We start from the raw sequence: 20,027 nt of genomic DNA on the forward strand, positions 1-20,027 counted from the left end.
CCACTGAGCATGGAAAGGTTCCTTCTACTCTCTCCCCCTCCCCCCTTACACCTTCTCACCGCTTTTCATGCATTAGTTTTAACAGTCAGGAGCCTGTGTAATCTTTACTTCCGACATCAAGAAGGCACAGGGATTTGGGGTGGCAAGGTGAGGCAAGGCAAGCGAGCAGGACCATCTCTTTAGTAACTCCAGGTTGCTTTGGATTAAATGTAATGTGAAGGTGAACCCTAAGGCCCTGAATTCGTCATCATTTCAAACCTCGGTGAGTCTGTGTAATGTCTGGAGCCACTTCTGACCTGATAGAGCGACTTGTAGTTGGGGAACAGTGGCTGAGGAGAGTCAAGAGGCTGCCAGTGCTACATGATTACTTTTCAGAGATGAAAAATATTTAGGACTCATTGGCAGTATCCTGACTATTGGATTGTGTACAGCTTTACATTTAATAAGGTACTGGTTTTTTATGAACGTTTTAGGAAAGGAATAATTTGAGTCATGATCACAAAGAGGTAAGTATAAGCACGATTATTTTGTATACATTTGCATTTAAAAACATGTGAAACTGTAAAATGAGTTATGACTAAAGCTCACCATTTCCAAAGTGCACAGTGTTTAACTGAAAAAGTAATTGAATTCAGCCCCCTTTTCAAGGTAGCTTCTCAGATTTCATTGTTTGCAGAAAAGTAAATGAAATAGCAGTGATTTTGCATGTGCAAGGTACTGTATGTATCACAGCATCTTACACATGCAAATCTTGATATGGTATATTAAATATGTATTACATCAGGTTCCTGAGATGCCTGATTAGTTTTAATGTCAGTAGGGTGTGGTTTTGCAGTTGGCTTTTGTTGGTTTCTAAGAGTTCGCATTGCTCAGAGGAGATGACCTGCAACTTACCTTGTTGGCACCTGGGATTGTGTGGGCTGCACAGTGAGTGGGAATCAGCTCACAGATCCTACAGGATGCTAATCTGGGGAGGGAGAGAGGGGAAGAGAGAGAGGCAACCTGTTGTGGCACAGTAGCCAGACCTGACCCACCCCTTCTGGCAACAACCTGCCTTACCGAGATCAGTCATGAAATCACAGGCAAAGTCTTCTCTGTGGCAGAAGCGTAACTGCAGCGTTTCACTACTTGCCCACAGGACCGAGAGCCTTCAGGGTGTTACATCACAGTTTCTGCTTCGGGTTAGAAATGCTAATGAAAAAGTACTGAAATAATGTTTAATATATTTTTGATTAAAAATGTCCATTATTACTGTACAGTTTATTAGGAGTCTCCTTTGTTAGAAGCCTGACTAAATTTACTATGATAAAAGTACCTGATTTTTCAAGTGTTTTTCTGTAAAGACCTAAGCTTACAATCATAGAATCACAGAATATTTTGAGTTGGAAGGGACCCATAAGGATCATTGAGTCCAACTCATTGAGTCCTGCTCCTCGCAGGACTGCCTAAAACTAAACCACATGACTCCCTCGAGAGAGTCCACAGCTCCTCCTAGTTTAGTATCGTCGGCAAACTTACTTAATGTATATTTGACTCCTGTGTCCATATAACTTATAAAAACATTTATAAAAGAGCACTGGCCCTAAAATTGAGATCTGGGGAACCCCACTGGTGACTGGCCGCCAACCTGATGTAATCCCATTTACTGCAACTCTTTGAGCCCGACCTGTCAGCCAATATTCTTGGCTTTTTTAGATTAGCTAATAGGTCAGTAAGATCTTTCAAAAGTTTGTTAGGTTGTCCTTAGCTTAATCTGACTTTTTTTTTTTAATTGATTAAATTTTACTCATGAACTAAGGAGCCTCTTGATTTTTTTTTTAAGTGTTATTTCTGTGAAAGGTTTAATTCACATTCATGAGTGACAGGTAACTGGTTTTCCGTTGAATACTTGTCATTATGTTGAATGTTCACATTTAACCTTTTGTGATGTATGCTTTCTGTTGATGTAAGTAAAATATTATGCCAATCACTTAATTTAAGCAAGAAACATGGCTTTTAGTCTTGCTTCCTGTAGAAACAAACATGTACTTTGGATTTATTTCATATCAATGTGAAAAGTTGTCCTTGGTCTCGTGGACAGCCTTGATGGGGCTCCTGGAAAGGGGAAGGAAGAGCATTGGTGGAAGAAACCAGACGTTGTGCTGGAGGAATTTATTTTCTTCGTCACCATAAGATCTTCTGAAAAAAACCCTTACTCCTAGCGCTCATTAATGTGCAGATACCCTTAAAAGAATAAAAAGGGAAGAGGAAAAGGAAGGAAGGGAGCGTGGAAATTCAGTGCTATCTGCTGAGGCTGGAGCGGTTCTGAACGGATCTGTAACCTCACTGGGTGAGGTGGCAGCTTTGAGTGACAACGTAAGCAGTTAGGGTGAAAATCAGCAATAAAACCACTATGGATACGAAAGGAGCTAATGCCATGTATCGGAGAAGGATCGGTTCCTTGCAACCCTGTTTTCTGTGCAAGGTTTCCTCTTTTGATGAGGATGACATATTGCCCTGGTATTTCTCCCTGTTGTGAAGGTTGTACTGGGTTTGGCTGCCATAGTTAATTTTCTCCATAGTAGCTAGCATGGGGCGATGTTTTGGATTTGTGCTGGAAACAGTGTTGATAACACAGGGATGTTTTAGTCACTGCGGAGCAGTGCTTACCCAGAGTCAAGGCCTTTTCTGCTTCTCACCCCACCCCACCAGCGAGTAGGCTGGGGGTGCACAAGGAGTTGGGAGGGGACACAGCTGGGACAGCTGACCCAACTGGCCAAAGGGATATTCCATGCCATATGATGTCATGCTCAGCAATAAAATTGGGGCAGGGGGGAGTTTGCCGGGGCCGCTATTGCTCAGGAACTGGCTGGTTATCGGTTGGCTGGTGGTGAGCAACTGGGGTTTTTTGTCTCACTTGGGGTTTTTTTGGGGGGTGGGGTTATTTGTTTGTTTGTTTGACTTATTAAACTGTCTTTATCTCAATCCATGAGTTTTCTTTCTTTTACCTTTCCAATTTTTGCCCCCAACCCACTGGGGGGGAGTGAGCGAGCGACTGTGCAGTGCTTAGGTGCCTATCGGGATATAAGCTCCACTTGGAATATAGGTACTATTTCTAATAACACAAAACAGAATTTACAGCTTTGGTGACTGTGTCTGAGTCTTGTGCTGGTAGCAGACACTATATCCCATACCATTCTCTTTGTATTTAAGGTGGAAGAATTAATTAGAAGCATTTCTCATAGGAAGTGATAAAAAATAATGAAGTAGAAATCTTACATCAAGCTGAAAAAACTAAACAAAGTTGTATAGCCATCTTTAAACTTAGTGTGTAATTTTTGAAGTGGGTAAAAATACAAGTTAGCCCCTCTTTCATTAAGCGTCGTTACAAGTACGTGTTACTCTTCCCCTGACATGAATGTCTCTTAGCAGTCCATTCCTCAGCAGAACACTTTCTAAATGTTTTCTAATGCCCTTAATTACTTGTGGTCCTGCTGCCCAGCATAGGTAAGGGAGATGTATGTGCCTCAGAGCAGAGGTACCTAAACTAGCTCTGAACTAGCTGCTAGCACCGGAGCACTGCTCCCCTGGGCATCCTGCTCTGCAACCGTGCCTTCCTTGGCTGCCTCTGGTCTTGAGGAAAAACAGGTCAGAGCTCCTGCCTCGGGCTGGAAGAACCGCTGCTGTTTAGAGGGAGAGCAGCACTATGTACAGGAGGTTTATTACCCCCTTGCACAGACAAACATGCCTCTAAATTTTTTCTGAGTAAAACTGAGGATAAGGAAAGGCCTCTGTCCACTGCCAAAGCTTCCAGCTGAAAAATAACAATACAAACAGTGGTGTCATTATTTACATCACACATTTTGAAATACCCAGAGCCCTTGCAGGAGCAGAGAGCTCACAGTGCCCCAGCAGTGACACCTTTAGCCCTAAGTTATCCTTGGGTTTTGTGTAAGGGCAAGGGGAAGAGATACATCTTTCAACTCACTTATTTTGAGGTTTAGAGGGAGGTAATATGAACGTTAACTCTGAAGATAGTTTGTAAATGACACACTTCAGAGATCTGTGTTGAATAGTTGGTGGTTTTTTTTTTAAAGAAGAAAGTATTAAGAAGCAACTAACACTCTGTGGAGAACTTCTACCATCTAATACTCCATATGACATTGCACTTTGGGAGAGTACATATGCTGCATCTCAGAAGATGGTGTAAGATCAGAAGAACTACTGGTGGAGACATTTCTCCATGAGACAGCTACTTGCTCCAAAAAGGATACAGCAGTAGCAACACAACATTTAATTTCTGAGGATCCTGGCTCCCTGCATTTGGAAATGCCGGTAAGAATGGAAGGTCCCAATCATTGTTTGCGCATCCTGGGCAAAGTATTAACAAGTCAGCATCTCTCCTCAAGTCCTCTAAGTCCTGGCAGTCTGGTTGTTGTAATATACTTAAGCACCACAGGCATTTGGCTGCTAGGAGAGCGAATGCTGCCTAAGCCACCACGGCTGCCCGCCAGCTGGAAGCATCCCACGAGCCGCCCATTGGCCCGTGCAATGTAGCATGATATTACTTTGATCAGCTTTCATATACACAAGACTTGTTTGTACTAGAAAAGTGACTTATATGGTGAATACCACCTCTGGGAGTAAAGGATCTTTTGCTTATTTTACCCTGAAAAATACAAGCAAGTAACTGCTAGTTTGATTTAGCCTTAGCAATAGCTTCATTTTCTTTGGTGTAAGCCAATACTGTTGTGTCCCTTCCCTCCCTTACTTCTAGCTGCTTTTATTTCCAAACTTCTATATCCTCAAGAAGGGCAAGCTTAGTTCAATTTGCCAGGCTTTTTTGGTAAGAAGCATCTGTTATTTCATTAATTACCTTTCTTCAGGTGGTCAGACAGCCAATGGCTTTAGCATTTACTATCTTAACAGTGACATCCACCAATTAATTCAACTAACAAATTTCTGCCCTTTATTTAAAACAGTGGAAGAAGTTTATTGTAACTTAAAATAGCTCCTGCTCCACATATGAGTTCAAGGTAACTTTTGAGACTACCTGCTACTTTACAGTGTTTTGCCAGCTTGCCTTCTAGAACCACCCAGCATCTCTCTTCCTTTAGGTAGGCCAACTTCAGAAACTATTTTTGGGAAAGGAGGGGAACAATAATTAAAAAAAAAAAAAAAATCCACATCCACAGGAGTTGTGTATTTGTTGTACTGATATATTCCAGGCTTGTGTGGTTTTTACATTTATATAGTTTACATTTTGCTTGACCCATAAATAACACTTGCAAGATTAAGAGGGCCATAGTTTAGAGAGTATTTACATAGCCCCACCATGCATACAGAGCTTTTAATACCTAGTAGACAAAATTAAGCTGTTTTGCACTAAACATTTTTCAATATTTTTCAACTTAAAACCCCTGACTAAAATACAAGCAATATTTCATCCGTAACGCTGCTGTTAAACCCCTAACAAATCTAGTTTGATATTGTAACAAACTTCTTCAAATTCAGGGATATAAAAATATTCAGCTTTTAAAATTTTAACTGTACAATATGTACATTAGTATTTGCACTGTTAAATTATGAATACATTTAAGCCTATGAAATACTACATTATAAATATCAATGTTTTTTGATTTAGAATTGCAGCTAATACATTTTAAAACCTGGACAATGCATTTGAAAAGACACAATTCTGGAGCCTAATCCTTTTAAGCCCTTACGAAAGTATTTGTTACGTAAGTAGATTCATTGACTTAAATGGGGTTACATGCCTGAGCAAAGGACTCCAGCAGTTGCACCTTCCCTTTCACTGCTGGGGGGCAGGGGGCACAGCATAGAAACCATCACCACTCATTGGCAGCTGAGTCCAATTCCAGCAGCTGAATTAGTATCTTCCTTTCAACAGGCACAACAAAAACCCCTACAGAGGGATGGAATTCTTAAAAAATTGTGGAGGGAAAAACATGAAAGTTAAACATATAAACCCTTTACTGCTGCTTTAGGATACATCAAGGCCTCAAGCATTTCAGCTCCTACATTCTGATTTTTGCCTCCTTAATAGTGGACTCTTTGGAAAAGGAGCATTTTCCCAAATAAAAAAAATTCCAGTTTTTTGTAAGGAAACTTGAAGGAGGAAGAGTGAGCTTTATCAATGAAGAAAGAGTATAGAGCCTTCTTTTTCTTGGCGGTAAGAGGAAAAAGTCAAAGATCACCCCGTGTGGGTATAGCTACAGCACAGGACTGCCAATTTTATTTATTGATCTTTGCCGAATCTCCTCTCTCAGATAATTCCAGAGGTGAATAGCGAGGATAAAATAAAATGTCTACAAAACGTCTGTATCAAGAACTGCAATAACACTATTTTGACAGCTGAAACATAATATGTAAACCTAGCAATATCTGAGCAGATCATCATTTGGCATGGTGACATTTCTGAATGTTACTTGTACAATGTAAACTCTGGCAGGGTTATCATTTACACTGGCAAAGCATTAAGAACCTTAGCAACTTGCCTAAGTACAATTATTAATATAAAAAGATGTGGTTCAAACTGTAGCTACAGAGTTGTCTGGTCTTCCCAACTGTTAAAAACAAATTAAGAAATGATGCAATTTTTTCCTTTGTGTCCCCTCTTCTTCTTTGATTTGGTTGTCCTTTGTCCAAACTGAGAACTAGATAACGCAGTAGTTGGACCAGAAAGGTCATCTGTATAGTATGGATATCTCAGTGATCGTGGCTGTGGAATGGGCTGTCCTAGAAAATATCCTTCCTCTTCAGAATCGGATGATGAGGATGAAGTTGAACACCAGGAGTCATCTTCCTCACCATACAATCCAAAAAATTTATCAACCACCTGATTCCGCAGTGCATAATCAGACCTAGTATGGGCATATTGTCCATACAGCTCCGCATTTTGAATGTATGCCCGAATCTCACGTGAGCTTCTATTTTGAATAAATTTTTCATGATCCTGAGGGGAGTAATAACGAAATCTCTCTCTTGGAGAGCATCTTCTTTCTGTGGCCAAGTTAAGTGCATTATCTGAACGAGACTTCCTACTTCTTCTACGATGATGAGAAGGCCGATTTCCACGCTCTTCAAAATGGTAAACGCGCCTACGAGTCCTCTCACTCATTGGAGGCTGACGTATTTCAACATTCTCGTAACTTCCATTATCAATAACATCATCTGAAAACTTCACTTGCTGTGGTCTAGACTGGGATTTAGATCTTCTCAGTACAGGCATATGCACTGGCTTTTCCTCTGGTAAGACCTTTTCCTGACACAACTCTGAGCTCAGACTCTTCAAGGACTCTGTGCTCCGGTGGAGCATTGAAGAATTCAGAGTTCCCATGTTGCTCATTTTCTCACAGTCCTCTACCTCCAGTTCTTGGAAAGTTTGCAAAGAATAGAGAGATGGCCGTGGCTTGCCTTCTCCATCCATTGAAGCCCCTGTGGTGGGAGTGGAGAAAGGAGGAGAAGGAAGATGAGAGGACTATCGAAGAGATAAGTATTATAACAAAATATTAAACATTTCTTTTCAGTAAAGCAGACCTTATTACTGTGTTTTGGAACTATTACCAAAAGGACTAGCTTCATAGAAGAATACGCTTTGGTTTGACTTAAAACATTAGCTCTGATTACCAAAGAATTAGCTAGCATTAGGACATCAAGAACAGAAGAAGTTTAATGAGTTTAAAATATTTAAACAAAGAGCTCTAAAACGCATACGGCTAAGCCTCTAAGAAAAAAAATAATTACTTAAAATTATTCTACAGTTTATACTTGCCATTTTAAGGCTAAAATGCTTCATGTTTCTGGTAGCACTGAATTCAATATTCCAGCTGTTGCTACAGGAAAGCCAGGCTTACTGCCTTGCAAAGAAGGATCCTTACCCTCCAAAAATCATCAGCAGTAAGCTGGCCTCGTTTACTCCAGGTTCGTGTCCAATGACGCTTCACTCCCACAACAACAGCGTCATCTGCCCTGTGACGTTCCCAGGTGCAATACCTCTAGTTCCTCCTCCTGTGCCCCCTGAACCAAGCTCCCCTCGTCAGTTCCTTCCTGAGCTACACAAGTAGCTACAATAATTCAGATTAGAGAAGGAAAGGAGTGGAGAAGAGGATAGGACAACTTTTTAAATGGATCTCTCATACCTAACTCTCAGGTGTGGGGTTTTTGAAGGTTAACACACACGTGCGTGCGCGCGCACACACGCTTGCATATCTGACTTTTATCCCTTTGGCTAACTTCAATCACATTTGACAAGGAGGTTCACAAAAGTGGATTATGAGTTTCTCTTTAGTCAATGGAGAAAGACAATCTCATAAACCTCATTTTCTAAGGCTAAGAAGGTTACCATTCTTTCAGATTTTCTACATATTTTTACAAGCAAATCAGGAAATTACCTAAAGTGTTTTGCAGATTATCTTTAATATTATCCTAGTATATAATGCAACTTCTTGTACTTAGGCATGGAAAAAAATAAATCTTAATTTGTTTAAAGCAGTGGTTTCTATATAACAAATGCATAGTTCAATATCATTCTTACTCTAACATCATGGATTTTTTTTGTTATAAGGAAAGAGAATGCAAAAGGAAAGGAGAAGAATTTAAATAGAATTTAAGTAGCAGAAATGTATCTTGTGGAAGAATATGTGCTTGATAAAAGCTACTGCCTACTTTACATGCATCTCTTGCTACTAAAGCTTTTTAGAAATCACAGATATGAAAAGTCTTAGTTCAAAATACTCCAACATGCATGCTTTGGTTGACCTCTCCATCAAAACCATTCGTATTTTCCTCCATTACCTGTTATGTTAGACAAAGCCAAAGAATCCATTGAGTCTCGAACACTTTGTTCTTGCTGTTTCAGGTCAGACAAACATTCAAGTGAACCTCCATACCACGGTGTTTGGTCGTGTTTGTATCCTGATGCCCCGTGTTCCATGTCTAGCTCCTGGATTTTCCTGCTGCTGGCAGGGCCTGGGTGGCTGCCATAGGCAGAGTCACCCAAGCCATCTTGTGACTGGGCCCAGTACATGTCTGATTGATACTTCTTACTTGCTAGGCTTGGATTTTTTTTTTTCAAGTCCAACTTGCTCTTGACCATGCTATCAGAAATCCAGTGTTCGCTTGATCTAATGTCTACTTCAGTGGGCTGCTGGAAGAGGCTTTTATCACCAAACTTCAGAAGAAGTTGAGTCATGTAGTCTTCATGTTCAGCCCATTCTTCAGGGTCTTCAGGCATTTCTTGCTCTACTCTTCCTTTCCAGAAGTCTTCATTAACAAAGCTTGCCTCTTCCCTTGAAAGGCTTAAATCATCCAGCTTACGAGAAAGAGTATCGTCGGCATTGCCTGAAAGGCCAGGAAATTTGTAGTTGAGGGCCGGCGACAGGAGGAGGGACTGGCGGCACTGGTCAGCTGACCGGCTGCTTTTTCCCATGCGGATGCTCCTCCTGGAATCTCTGGATCGAGCAGACTGAAACGCAGAATCAGAAGAGTCGGAGGCATGAACATCCTCTCCCAAGCTGCAGGTTTTTGAACAGTAAATCTGCCCTTGCTTTGGAAGGAAAGGGCAGCCAAGCAAGGAGGTCTTGCACTGAGCACAAGAAAAGCAAGTCTCTGTGGCATGCCAGTGCTGTCCATCATAGGTCATCTGAGCATGGTCAACACCTGGAAAGGGAGAAAAAGCAATGCTTTGGGTTTCTCTAAAAAAAATCACTAGCACAATCCACGCTTCTGGAATGTGAAATAATTTCATAAATTGGCTTTCCCTTAATTTGTAAGTTTAATGCTTAAAAAGGACATACTTACCAATGTGTTCCCCACAGGTCTCACAGTATTCCGCATAGAGAGATTCAAAACAGTTACAGCAGAATGGTCGCCCATCCTTCATGATGTATCTCTGTCCACCCAGGATTGTTTCACACTCGAGGCAACAGAAGTGCTTCATGTGCCAGTGGCGACCTTCAGCTTCTGTACACTCATCAGCAAAAATGATCTTTTCAGAGATAAAAAGTAAACTTTCAGTTAAGTGGCCAAAAACTCACCTTGGGAGTTAGAGCATGCAAAATATTCTAATTGTGCAGTTCACATGCTAAATTTATTTTTATTTAGCTGCCTTTTGAATACAAAGATAGAAACAACAATCTCCCATAGCAACTGCGGCATTCTAACCTTTTCTATAACAACTGAAAAAAAAAAAAAAGAAAAATTGTACTTTTTAAAGCAAACAAAAAATAAATGAGAACATAAGAACTCAACCATTAAAGAAGCTGCTATCAGGATGATATTCTGGAATATTTGTACAGATCCTTTTTCTAATTCAATCTACAAAATTCAATTCTAAACACAAACAGGTATGTGCTTTCTAAATACCACCATATTGCTTGTAATATTGCCAATTTGACAAGAAATGAAACACCTCTCAGCCTTCAAACACATCTATGCAGCAGAGTCCTGACTTCTTGAACAAAGGCATCTGAAGTTAGTAATTGCCCAGATGATGCAGATTGTTAACTGAACAACAGGAGTGTAAATTGGCTGTAAAATGTGAATTATTTACCTCATCGCAGGCTGAACATCGAGGTTTGAGAAGTTCAGCATGATGTCTGCCACAATGAATTTTTCCATCTTGGTAGAAGTAGATAAGGTCAACAAGCAGCTCGTTACACGTGAAGCACACAAAACACGAGGGATGCCAGCACACACCAGGCCCAGCTCTCGAGGCAAAAACTGCAACTTCACCGCCGTTTACTTTTGTACCACACTAGGACCAAAACCAGAAAGTGAACACACTTCCCATCCCAAACTACTACCTTCTAGCATTTAAACTAAGTTAAAACACCAAACCAAATATGCAGGTTTTATTCCAAAATTTTGACAAGAGGGAAAAAATATTCTCAATTTTGGTCTCTGTGCATCAACAAACCTTTTGTGAATAGAAGTTTATTTTATACATAATAACATTTTTAAGCATATGCCTGTTTGTCATTTGTCATTACTTTAGTATGAGTCAGCAACAGGTTTTTCTGAGTAGGAAATATATCAAAGATTCAGTTCATTCCCAGTTGTGTTTTGCTTAAGCAAGCACTACCTTCTTTCTATTTACATGCAGTTTCAAAAATACTTTTTTTTTTTTTTTGGTGTTCCAACATAGACAGAGACAAGCTTACACATAGTATTGAGATACTGTAGTTTTACATTATTCAGCCCGCTAGTTGGCTTGTGGCACCAGCAGTATTACCTGTTCACAAACCGCATGCATCACTGCTCTTGAAAGTAGTTTAATAGTGCCTCGGCCGAGTGCCTCCTTTTTGCGCTGAGAACTGAACATCTGCAGTTCCTTCTTTTCTTCTTCACTTAAAGACTGGCAGTATCTCACCTTCCAGTGAAAACACAGGAGAACTTATTTTAGATGCTGAGCTTTTAAAGTAACAGATTAATAAGTAAGTGCATATATGCAAGAAATTAATCAGGCATCTTGGCCATCATCATTGAACTTTTCCAACTTGTCTTCTCTAACATCTTAATATTTAGCCATATTAGCAAAATACAAAAGTAGTACGGAGACAGATTTTGCATTACAGGGAAAAAAACCACCAGACTAAACTAAGAAGTTGTCTAGGCAAGAAATAAGATTTTAAAAAGCCAAACCAAAACCTGCTGCTATCCTAAAATAATGGAATGAACCTAAATCAGCCATAACATTGCCCTTTAGATTTATGGTTAAGTGCCCACAACTAAGTATTGCAGTATACACAAGAGCTTAAGTATTGACACCCCCGCCCCCTTTCCTTACAAAGAGCTTGTTTGTTATTTCCACTTCTACTCCAAATTACACTGCATATCTGAGATGCAAACGTTTTACTATCACAAAGCATCCTTTTTGTGTGCTACAATGCAATTCCAGGAATTTGTAGGTTCCTGGTAATTGGTGGGTGGCTGCAAACACTATAAAACCAACTTGTGTTAAGTTTATTGCAGTGACACCAGCCTCCCTAACAAGCAAAGGCAGTGTCCTTCCAGACAGCTCTTATCTGCACACAAGCCAACAGGACAGCTAAACAATGGACTCAGTGTACACACCACACTGCTTTATAGGTCAGATGCCACTGCAGGCCACGGTTTAGGCTTGTAATAAATACACAGGTAGGTAATTCTTCACGTAAAAGCCACCAGGGAGACCTAAGCCCTGACAGTGCATATCCTAAATTCTGCATTTACCTCATTATCGTGGGGTGGCAGCTGATAGAGAAGTTGTTTAATTCGGTGTTTCTCTCCAGGGCTGTTAACGTAAGGGACCTTCTCCTCTGGCAAGCAGGCAAAATACAGCTGGACCTGACCAGGAGGAATACAAAGTTCAGACCGAGGGACACATATCACCCAAGCACTGCAAGCGTCCTTCAGCTACTGTTTTATCTCAGGTCTCATTTACAAGGGAAGAAGGTTACGCTACATTAGACCTGTGACAAGGTTTGTGCTGAAAATACGAGACCCAGATGAACCAGCTCAGCAAACCTGAATTGTCTCTGATAAAACTAGCACCCAGCTGCTGAATTGCTTTTCTGGAATTCAATTTGCAGTGACAATTAGGGGGGTATCATAAATTATGCACATTTAATGTTCTCATTATTCCCACCCCCTTCAGGGCTGGTCAACAACCCCATGGAAATTCCAAGTTTCCCTCTGCAATTTACCACACAAGGCATGAAGCTTTCCAGAAAACAGCCACTACATAAACAAATTTAATTTGCTCTCTGCATTTTACACATTGTTGAGACAAAAGCTGTTTTGTAGTCTCCTGCTGATCAGGTTCACCCAAAGCATCAGCTTTCATTGCTTCCATGTGGGCTTTGGTAAGAAGGTAGAAACATCCTTCCCTTGGGAGGAGGCTGGATCCAGCCACATTTCAATCAGATGCAAATTAACCACGAAAATTTCACGGGCTGCACGTTTTTGATAAAGAAATCAATATTAGGTGTACACACCTATCAATCTTCACTTTTTTTTTTCCCCCAGAAGAAAATTATGACAGGAAAGCTGTAATGAACACTATGACAAAGCCCAGTGGCAAAAAATATTTTTGTGGAACAGCTACAGATTTATTGTTTTTCCTATGCAGTTTCCAGCTTGTCACGAGGCCTGGGGCTGTAAATAGAGCCGACTATCGGCAAAAATATTACTTGCCATCCAGATTTAAATAATGCTCAGGTCAACAGCTTATTACTGTGCAAGACAGATGAAAAAGAAGCAGTCATCAGTCACTTGACTCAGGAAGCAAGGGAAAGGTTGAACAAAACATGATTTGGTCTTCATTTAACCAAAATCTAAACATCAGAAGTCTACTGTAAGCCCGCTTACTACTGACTGTATTTCAAGAAGCTGTAGGAAAAGATAACAACATGCAGTACAAAGTGAAGCTTTAAAGATACTTTATGACCTTTTCTCAAGTTTATTGCACCATTCTCAAAATAAGTAATTCTTCCTAGAAAAAAATCTTCAGTGAGTTTGAACTAGCTGGATTATGAGGATATTTTACAACATTTAATTGTTCTGGCAGAACGTTAGTTTGCTGTTCGCCTTAAGGTCTGATTCATCAGGAGTCTTACATATGCTTAAGTAAGTGATAAAAAGAGTTTCCCTAAAAATAGCTTATTACTTGCCATTCCTACGATTAAGAAAATCTCTGCATAGCTAAAAGGAGACATCTTCTGCACCTTTATAACTATGGACTGTATTAGCTTGCCAGTTGAAGGAGGGTTAGTCTGCCTCCATTAACAAACACTGCAAAGCCACTCTACCCATTTAACACTGGATACTACTGAGTACACAGCTTCCGCACAGTTGCAGTATCATCAAGTAAATTAATACTATGAGAGGTTCATTTTGATCTCAACTTGCTCATCAATAATTTCACGTTTATTTCCATTACCATGGAGAAGATAAAGAAGAAAGGGGAGAGGGGAAGGAACAGTCCAACCAACCCATGAGTGCCAGACAGCTCCAGAGACTGTACAAGAGAAATCCTGGCATGAACAAATGGCAGGCATACAACTATTTAAACAAGCGTAAGATACATTACTACCTGTCACAGTGACAGAACACTTTCGTTTATGCATACTGTAGTTAACATACATGTTCTAGATGTCAAATGCCTAATTATTTAAAGAGTTGTACAAGTGCAGCGAAGTACTGGCCAAGTAGCACAATGCCACAAGGTATACCGTGAGCTTTAATTTAACCTAATAACTTATTTCAAAGAGAAAGCAAATTTCTATGCTGCTTTTAGACTCAACAATACATACCTCTGCAGCACATATTTATTGAAAAATCTTGACTGGGAACTTTTTTTTTGGAACATAGAACTCATCAGTGGTGAGGATTTTAAGCTCCCTCAACACAGCCTCATTGGAATAGGAAACACAACAAGAAGTGAAGAGTTCTAGAAGAATTGAAGTTTTAGGTATTATAAGAATTTAATTAGACTTGTAGAGGCAGAGTATCGCTCCCTTAGAGAGTCCTTACGAGGCTTATTTTAAAAATGCAGAAGCAGAGTTAGTACCTGCTCTGGTCTGAGGCCTGGGGGGACCCAGGCATATTCTTCCAAGGCACAGCCAGAGTCATCGTCAGATGTTGAGCTTCGCTGACACCCGAAAACGAGATTGTTAGCTTTGGGCTCCATCTCCGATGGCATAAGTGTGAAGTGTTAAATATTTCAGCTGCAGCTCATCAAGCAATTGATCTGGAGGAAGAGATTAACAGAGCTTTAATAAATTTGAACATGCAATGACTAATTATCAGTGTAAATGATCTTACGACAGCTTAGTATTCTTTGTGTTGCCCAGAACAATAAATGATTGAAGCACCATTACAACTTGCTACAAGCAATTCAAAAGTGCTTAGAAGAGTTATAAAAACAAAACTACTCAAAGAAAACTAGACACACACTACCATGTTTGGCAACCAACATGTATTGCAATATTATCACTTGTCATCTTTTATACTCTGCTTGTTTCACAAGTTATACGTAGGTATATCTAGAGAAGACTCATTGAGCAGATACTAACAAAAGGAACGACACAAGCTCTTCCTGAAGTCCTTACTACCGCTAACCTAGTAACACAAAAGACATGACAACCACTTGTCAAAAACTAAAGAAATGGTTGGGGAAAGACGGTTGTGCAAGTAGCATCCTGTTTTTCACCAGGTAGGCACAGAGCAGTAAGCGTCTGCTGGATTCCTCTGAGAACTTTGTTTTAGCTGTATCGGAGCGGAAGGGCGTTGGTCCAGTTAAATATCTGAAATCCAATTATGCCAGATTAGGCTCTGTAAAATACATCATAATTGTTCTGTTAATTTAAAACCCTACAGGGAGATGCTTCTGTTGATTCATGAAGCCTGCAAAGCTTAATATCAGTGGGATCATTTTCAGTCACAACTGGCAACGAAGGCTCTCACCAACATCCATAGCATTCTGCAGTAAAAAGCTTATTAAGATAAATATCTTACATTAATTCTAGGATAAGTTCTTAGGAAATTCAGGCCAGGAATTTCAGTGCAATACAGATTACCAAAAGCAGAGAGGATGTATCCTACCATGACAGACATCCTGACCACTGGGGTTAGAAACAAGCTTGCTTTTACAGTGCAACATTACACATGAGCTGTGCCTTCCCCGTTTTAGGCAATTCTTTCACCTATTCACCTAAACACAGATGCTATTTTATCAGGGCTAGATCTGAGCTGTAGAAAATTTTAATCTCCTTGACATATAACCTTGCTGGTGGGCCTAAAGGGGAGAGCAATCTAAAAACTTCTGGTGGGTCCCACATTACATTTCCAGCCTCATCACCACCATATTAGAGAAAATAAGTTGCTGCTAGATCACAGGCGGAAGAAAGATTTAAGACCGCATACCTAAGTATTCTGCTAGTTACTCAACAGGATTTTCTCCTTCTTCAAGCGTGAGGCACTGGTTAGTGCCAGGCTCTGTTGATTCAGTACGTAAACCCAAACCTGCTCCATAAAAAGTGGCCACATGCATCCAAAGCTACAAACTTGGAGAAATTATTACATTTGATATTACGCAGTCTATCTGCGCCCGTTTTCAGTAAGTCTATACATTCCCACACCCAGTAAAAAGAGATGGGATTACTTAACTCTTCCACTGGGCTAGTGCTCAAAAAATTTAACTTGTTTATTAACTTTACCCCAAAAACATCTGGTTCAAAAACATATGCACTATTTTTGGTGCACTGCTAAGATGCCAACACACTTCTATTACATTGCATAGCTGCACTGTAATAGAAGATTAATTTAATATTTGATGGGACGAGCAAACCTGCCAACTTCCCCTTTGAGAACACGCTATTTCCACAAAGCTTGTCAGCTGTCAGCAAATCTCTGAAATCTTACTCTAGCTGAACAACTGAAGGTTAGCAAAACAACTTCTGAGCTTAGCATCACTATATTACAACCTCTATCAAGGAAGGCGAGTAAAACCAAACTCAGTCCTAAAAGCTCAATTCCGTATATTTAAAATATAGACAGACATCCTGGTATGTACTAGATCCCCTGAATTAATTTCCTTCAGAAACAGATAATAAGACAAGTGATACAAACCCTTTTCCCCTCTCCACGTACTAGTGGAAGTGAAGTCAACCATCAGGCATAGGTTTTGTTATTGTTTGTATAAAACTGGGGGGCAGGGGAGGAGGGATGGAGGAATACTGAGATGCAGTTAAGAAATCAGTGCTAGCAAAAAAGGCAACAGTGCTCACTGTCGTTGCAGACAGATGGGGATGGCAGCTTGTGTCCCGCATCATCTATACCCAAATAATTCTTAAGAATAAAATCACTGTGAGTATCACTGAGAACCCCAAGTCCTTCCAAGATGATCTTATCAGCAGATGAACTGTTTCACAATTTCCCTTCAGAAAGAGGTAGATATCTGGTTTACAATAACATGCCACTCACTGACGCCTAAGCTATTATTTCCAATTCTTGTGGCATTGCATCACAAGAACTTGTGTTGGTCAGATTGTCACTTTTCAAGAACTGACTCCTGCCCAATAACCCAGAATAAAAGGAGTCACTAGATTAAACATCTTTGCCAACACTTCATTAGGCAGCCCGACCTCAACCACGCCACAGGAAGCAAATCTGAAATGTAATTTAGGCAGAGACAGTTCAGCTCTGCCAGTCCCCAGGCACTGGAGCGGGGTGTACCCCGGCCCGCTCACACGACACCCAACGCTCACAAGCACACAGGTAATTGAGTAATTGCTTCATATTGATTGTTCAAAAACCTGTCTCCGTAAGATCAAAGATCAAAGTCAGATTCTCTGACTTACTTTCCTCTCTTGAAAGACAAGGAAACAAACGAAAATCTGAATGCATGAAGACTTGTTAACTTTTCTGAGGGTTTTTGAACACTAAGGCTACACGCTACTTCTATGTGGCAAAAAGCAGTGCTGGGTAATGTTAGGATTTCAAGTATAGCAAAGGTGTGTAAGCGCAGGAGTGCTGCCTAATTCCAAAGGAAGACACGGCATTGGTATGAGAGAGAACACGGAGACTGATCCTGCCCGGGTCACCTCTGACCCATTCATTTCAGACAGCGCGCACTCCAGCTCCAACGAGAGAAAACCACAGATCCACAGGCCCATTTTCCCGGTGATACAGGGCAGGTTGAAAGTATGTCTGGTAGAGAATAAAGGAAGAATACACCTTACCTCCAACTGTAAAATGCAACTTTACAGTCTGGGTGCTCCTCCCCAGATAAGGCAATTGGAAATATTTAAAGCGAGGTTCATAAATCTCAATGAACTGAGATTACTCAAAGGACACCATTCACTTTAAAAGAAAAGCGCTACCACAGAGCTAATGCTAAACCAGCTATAAAATGACTGACAGTACACCATGTATCAATATGGCCATGTCACAAACACTGTGGTGTTGCTGAGAGTGAGGTTTCTAAACCAGCCCAGCTTAACAGCAGGCTATCTGCAGAACTATTTTAGCAATTGCTTGTTTAGGAGTTCTCCTTCCTCTCCTGCTCAAGTGTAATTTGGTTTGCATTTTAAAACTACAGGGTTCTTCCTCCCCACCCCCCAACCGCACTCATCCTTCAAAGTGATCTGTTTAAAATGATTATATCCTAAGGAGGATTCAAATGAATATAAACAACAGCTGAAAAAATAAATGGTTTCTGAGGGATGAGTAGAAAGGTGGTCTTTCTACTCCTGCCATGACATCTACAAAACACAGCAAGGATGTTTTGTTTTGCTTTCTTAAAGTTTGTGGAACATTTTGAGGTTTCAGCTCTGTTCAAATACTACCTCTCAAAAAAAGCTTCACAGCCTACAAGGAGGTATTTCACTAGCAGCTTGACAACTATGAATAACATAATTGAATTAAAAGCTAAATTTGATTTAAAAAGAAAAGCAATTAATACGTTTTTTCTACTGATGTATTAAAATGACCATATTATGACAAAGTTCTTAGAAGTGAAGACAAACTGCACTCCTAATTACAAACCCATGAGTACATAAAATGTTAGGATATCAAACTTAGAGCAAAGCTATTGCTGAACCCCATATGAAGGTTATCCCTGTGCTAGGATTTCCAGCTCACTGATTATGTTCACCCCTGACCAGATAGAAGGGGTCATGATTTGTGAGCACAGTTAGACAAACATCTCCTTGCCCATCCCCTGCTGTTTTACTCTGTCCTGCAGGGCAAATTGTTTAACAACTTTTTTGTTAGAACGCTTGTTAACAAGGTTATAGAGGATACAAGATGCATATCGCATGCATCCATTCACAATGAAGGCTCAACGAGTTAAGATTAGCATGGCCAGCCCATTCACCTGCTTATTTAATCCCCAGTGCATGATAACTACATTAGAAGAGAAAGGGTGTAATGCAGCAGCAATAAACCACAATAAAATAACTATCACGTATTATGCGAATGATCAGAAAGTCCCATTCCCAGCTACAGTACAAGTAACGTATTTACAGACAGCTTTATAGCTCTGTACTTGGGAAATCTGGATCCAGAGTTGATGAGCAGAATTTGTATCAGCACTAGCATACAGCGACTTCTTTAGCTGTTGGGTCCTTTGAGTAACTCTACTATCCAGATTAGTGGGGGGAGGAATGAAGCCTGTATACTTGTTCATTCAACAGACCTTTAGATGGATCCTAGAAGTTTTCTCCCTTTTGTTAGCCAGCGTACAAGGACCGAGAGAAGAGTTAACTGCTTTCCTCCTCTAGCATCCTAGCGCAAAGATCACTTTTCCAACTGGAAGTCGGACGATCCTTCTCAGGGTATTTTCTCTTGACAGCCATACTGCAAAGACAGGCTAACTGCATTAACAAAAGGAGGAAGCACCGTGACAAAGCATCGCCCCACGCCAACGCATCTGATTTGGATGTATTATGCTTGGCGCTGTGTAGCACTGATGGAAATACAAGCGCACGCTGCAGTTAGGCAAGAACCAAACCTCTAGCTGAGGAAGTGGTATTCTCACGGATGCTTCCCCCATCTCTCCTTAAGAGGGTGTTCAGATTTAGAAAGAAAGAAATCTTGCCTTTTACAGTCTCCCATTGATTTTTTTAATTCTATTTTAAACAGCAGCCAGACTTTACTCCAATGTACACATATACTCAGGTTTCACCCCGTCACCTGTTGGCTCCCGAACAACACCCTTCTTTGTTAGGGCTCACAGCCCTCATTTGAGACAAGTTTCCAGGGAAAACACTTCAAGAAAGTGTTCAATAAGTCACAAGACCGGAGTTGTAAAAACAAAATTCCGCGCATAGCCCGGTTTATTCTGACAGACAGGCTGAGCCATAGGCGCTCATCTCAGAGGAGCCGGAGACGATGCCGTCTTCAGCAGGCAGGGCTCTCTGAAGGACAGGTGGGGTTTCTCCCGTCCTGCCCAAGTTTCAAGGACGCTACGGTGGGTCACCGGGGTCCCCGGGTCCCCCCGCTCCGGGGCCAGCTCCGGCCTCCCACCCGCTGCGCGAAGGCAC

At 40.8% G+C, this 20,027-nt stretch overlaps 1 protein-coding gene across 1 annotated transcript; it reads right to left on the reverse strand.

Annotated features, from left to right (window-relative positions):
- Nucleotides 1-6,214: 6,214 nt before the first annotated feature.
- Nucleotides 6,215-14,683, reverse strand: PRICKLE1 (prickle homolog 1 (Drosophila)). The gene is made up of 7 exons (XM_009585572.1): nucleotides 14,552-14,683; nucleotides 12,214-12,327; nucleotides 11,234-11,371; nucleotides 10,553-10,756; nucleotides 9,802-9,988; nucleotides 8,797-9,660; nucleotides 6,215-7,437 (listed from the first exon to the last, which is right to left on the reverse strand). Exons 1-7 carry the CDS (start codon nucleotides 14,681-14,683, stop codon nucleotides 6,581-6,583), a joined length of 2,496 nt encoding a protein of 831 aa, XP_009583867.1. The 3' UTR covers nucleotides 6,215-6,580.
- Between the last annotated feature and the right edge of the window lie 5,344 nt (nucleotides 14,684-20,027).

Source organism: Fulmarus glacialis, unplaced genomic scaffold (genome assembly GCF_000690835.1).
Source record: "Fulmarus glacialis isolate BGI_N327 unplaced genomic scaffold, ASM69083v1 scaffold17379, whole genome shotgun sequence".
Taxonomy (NCBI): domain Eukaryota; kingdom Metazoa; phylum Chordata; class Aves; order Procellariiformes; family Procellariidae; genus Fulmarus; species Fulmarus glacialis.

Excerpts from the sequence above, each read along its gene's own strand:
- PRICKLE1 (XM_009585572.1), bottom strand. The coding sequence starts at position 14,683 with ATGCCATCGGAGATGGAGCCCAAAGCTAACAATCTCGTTTTCGGGTGT. Across the intron at positions 12,328-14,551 it reads CAGGCCTCAGACCAGAGCAG|GTCCAGCTGTATTTTGCCTG; the intron begins GTACTAACTCTG and ends CCTCCTGGTCAG. Across the intron at positions 9,989-10,552 it reads GATGTTCAGCCTGCGATGAG|ATCATTTTTGCTGATGAGTG; the intron begins GTAAATAATTCA and ends ATCTCTGAAAAG.